The 3,352-nt window shown below is 40.9% G+C and overlaps 1 protein-coding gene across 1 annotated transcript; it reads left to right on the top strand.

Moving 5' to 3' along the window:
* The first annotated feature begins 371 nt into the window (after positions 1-371).
* Positions 372-1,121, top strand: LOC145986968 (uncharacterized). Its single transcript, XM_083121432.1, has one exon. The coding sequence runs from the start codon at positions 372-374 to the stop codon at positions 1,119-1,121; it is 750 nt and encodes a 249-aa protein (XP_082977558.1).
* Positions 1,122-3,352: the final 2,231 nt, after the last annotated feature.

The raw sequence follows: 3,352 nt of genomic DNA, 5'->3' as shown, positions 1-3,352 counted from the left end.
ACTTATGGTACACCTCGGGAACCTGAAACTGTCTACTTGTTCAATTATTTATTATATCAGAAACATCGTTATGATACAGTGTTATGCACCCACAGAAGTAGCAGAGCCTGAAGATAAACAATAGTTTTATAGGCAGCTCAATGAAACAATAAAGAAGCAAATATAATTTAAAATTTGAACAATGTTTTCAATGTTTGGTACATTGAAAATATTGTCCACACACTACGGGTAAATATTTTACATGTTTGGTACGTGTAGCCAGTTGCACGAACATTTCGTGTCGTCATCCATTTCTGTTTCTGTGTGTATGAGTTCTAGAATTTGTGGATTAACGCTGTCAACATAACTGTTAATGTACCGCAGTTTGCGTAATGCGCAAGATCGGAAGGCCTGGAGAATGCAGAGGGCAAAACCTACCTATCAAGGCAGAGAACGCTGATATGATGCATTCATTCATTGTCAGCGTAGGATCCAAATATCCTTCCAACGAATCTTGTAATATCAAAAGGAAGGATATCATAATAATTGGAGTAGATTTAAATGCAAAGCTTGGGCAGGACAACAAAGGCCTTGAGTATGTCATGGGTAAACATGGTTTAGGAGAGCGAAATGAGAATGGACAACTTTTTGTGGACTTCTGTGCTAGCCATGAATTAGTTATTAGTGGTACTGTATTTCCTCACAAGAAGTGCCATAAGGTAACGTGGGTGTCACCAGACCATAGAACAGAAAACCAGATAGACCACGTGTCAATTGGACGGAGGTGGCGACGTTCGCTACAGGATGGAAGAAACAAGAGAGGTGCAGACATTGGGAGTGATCATCATTTGGTAGTGGCTAACTTTAAAATGAAAATTCAAGCTCAGAAGAAGAGAATGGAACAGACAAGGAAGCGGTATGATGTTAGTAAGTTGAAGGATAAGAATCTCCAGGAAACCTTCAGGATTGAACTGAGAAATCGGTTCCAAGTATTGACCGATGAAAGTGAGCAGAATGAAACCATTGAAAGAAAATGGACAAAAATTCGATCTGACTTCTCAGAAGTAAGTGAAAAGGTTATGGGCTTTAAGGATAGGAGGAAAAAAAGATTGGATGTCTCTGCAGACCTGGGAAAAAATTAATGAGCGAAAAGTAATTAAGGAGGCAATGAACTCAAGCAGGACAAGGACAAGGAAGGCAGAATTGGAAACAAAGTATACAGAGAAGGATCGAGAAGTAAAGAGTAGTGTTCGTAGGGATAAAAAAAATTGGGTAGGCAATCTGTCTCAGCGGGGGGAGGAAGCAGCAAAAAAGAGGAATCTTAAAGAACTATACAACATCACAAGAGTTCTGTCAAGGAAACAGATGCAGAGAAATCGACCAGTGAGAAGTAAAGATGGTACCCTTCTTACGATACTGAAGACCAACTGATATGTTGGAAGGAGCACTTCTCTGCAACCCTTAATCGCTCTGTGGATGCTCAGATAGATCAGGGGGAAGAGGAATATGATAATGATGGAGATGTTGGCCCTAGTGTAAGAATTAGGATGGATGTTCCAACAGAAGGAGAGATTAAATAGGCTCTGAAAGAGGTACGTAATTGTAAAGCAGCTGGTGTCGACAACATACCACCGGAAGTGATGAAAAGTGACATAAACACCACAGCAAATATGTTGCAGCCCTTATTTGAGAAGATATGGATAGAAGGAGTGATGCCTAAGGACTGGAGGAGTGGCCTGTTGGTGAAGCTACCGAAAAGAGGGGATACGTCAAAGCGTGACAACTGGAGAGGTATAGCACTTCTCTCCATTCCGAGTAAGATCTTCACTAGAGTTATCCTAAACAGAATTAAGGAACATGTTAACTTGAGACTCAGAAGAGAACAGGCAGGGTTTCGACCAAATCGCTCTTGTATTGATCAAATTAACACCTTGCGGATAATTTTGGAGCAATGTATAGAATGGTCATCTCGTCTCTATACAGTTTTCGTTAACTTCGAGAAAGCATTTGACTCGGTCAACAGAAATGCAATGTGGGAGGAAGTGAAACGATATGGAGTGCCCACAAAAATTCTTGGTCTCATCCAAGAAACTTATCGTGCAGATTTATACATGAAGGCCGTGTATCTGAAGCAATAGATGTTCAGTCTGGAGTGAGGCAAGGTTGTATATTATCACCTACAATGTTCCTGATCGTGATCGATGCAGTGATGCGAAAAGTAATAGAAGAGAAAAGACGTGGTATCCAATGGGGATTGAATAACAGACTAGAAGACCTTGATTTTGCAGACGATTTGTGCTTCTTATCTGAAGCACATGGTGATATGCAAACAAAACTAGCAGATCTGATAGAAAGTGCAAAAAATGCATGACTTGTGATTAACTCCAAGAAGACCAAGGCACGGAGAATTAACTCCACAAAAACAGACCCGTTTAATATTGGTGAAGAGATTATTGAAAATGTGGATAGCTTTACTTACCTGGGTAGTGTGGTGGCAAAAGACGGAGGGGCTAGACAGGATGCTTCTTAACGAATCCAAAAAGCAAGTGGTACCTTTGTTAGGCTCTATCCAGTATGCAAAAACAAGAAGATATCTATGAAGAGCAAACTTCGTATTTTTCGAAGCAATGTTAAGTCTGTACTGTTATATGGGTCTGAGACATGGAAGGTAACAAAAACGATTACCTCTAAATTACAGACCTTCATCAATAGCTGCCTGAGAAAAATTTTGAATATCTTTTGGCCAGAAGTGATTCAAAACCAAGAACTTTGGAGAAAATCTGGAGAAACCGAGGTGTCCATACAAATAAAGCGGCGAAAATGGAATTGGATAGGGCATACGTTGAGGAAGGAAAATGAGACTGTCGAGAGAGGAGCACTAGACTGGAACCCGCAGGGAAGAAGGAAAGAGGGAGGCCTAGACAGACGTGGCGAAGATCTGTTCACGCTGAGGCCTTGGAGGAAGGAAAGAGCTGGAATGCAGTAAAGAGAATTGCCGTCAGTAGGACCAGGTGGAGATGCTTAGTTGATGCCCTATGTTCCACAGGGAACAGCAGGAATTAAGTAAGTAAGTAATTCTTACCTTGTCTTCCTGACTGCAGCTCATGGTCCAACTTATGGTACACCCCCGGGAACCTGAAACTGTCTACTTGTTCAATTATTTTGCCAGAGATTCCATGTTCAAACCCTGGTTAACACATGGCTGCATCATTATGTTTGTCCTCTCAGCTCATTGCTCATTCCCATCCTCGCTATGAGGTAGAAAAGCGAAATAAAATTAAACGAAAATAAAAATCGTCTCGATTTTATATTTGTTATTTAACGTCGCTTTATGTCGCTTTGGCTAATCGCGACTATGAGGATCAGTGACGAC

This window comes from Lepisma saccharinum, chromosome 4 (assembly GCF_977018435.1).
Source record: "Lepisma saccharinum chromosome 4, izLepSacc3.1, whole genome shotgun sequence".
NCBI classification, from domain to species: Eukaryota; Metazoa; Arthropoda; class Insecta; order Zygentoma; family Lepismatidae; genus Lepisma; species Lepisma saccharinum.
This window is presented reverse-complemented; position numbering and strand designations above follow the sequence as displayed.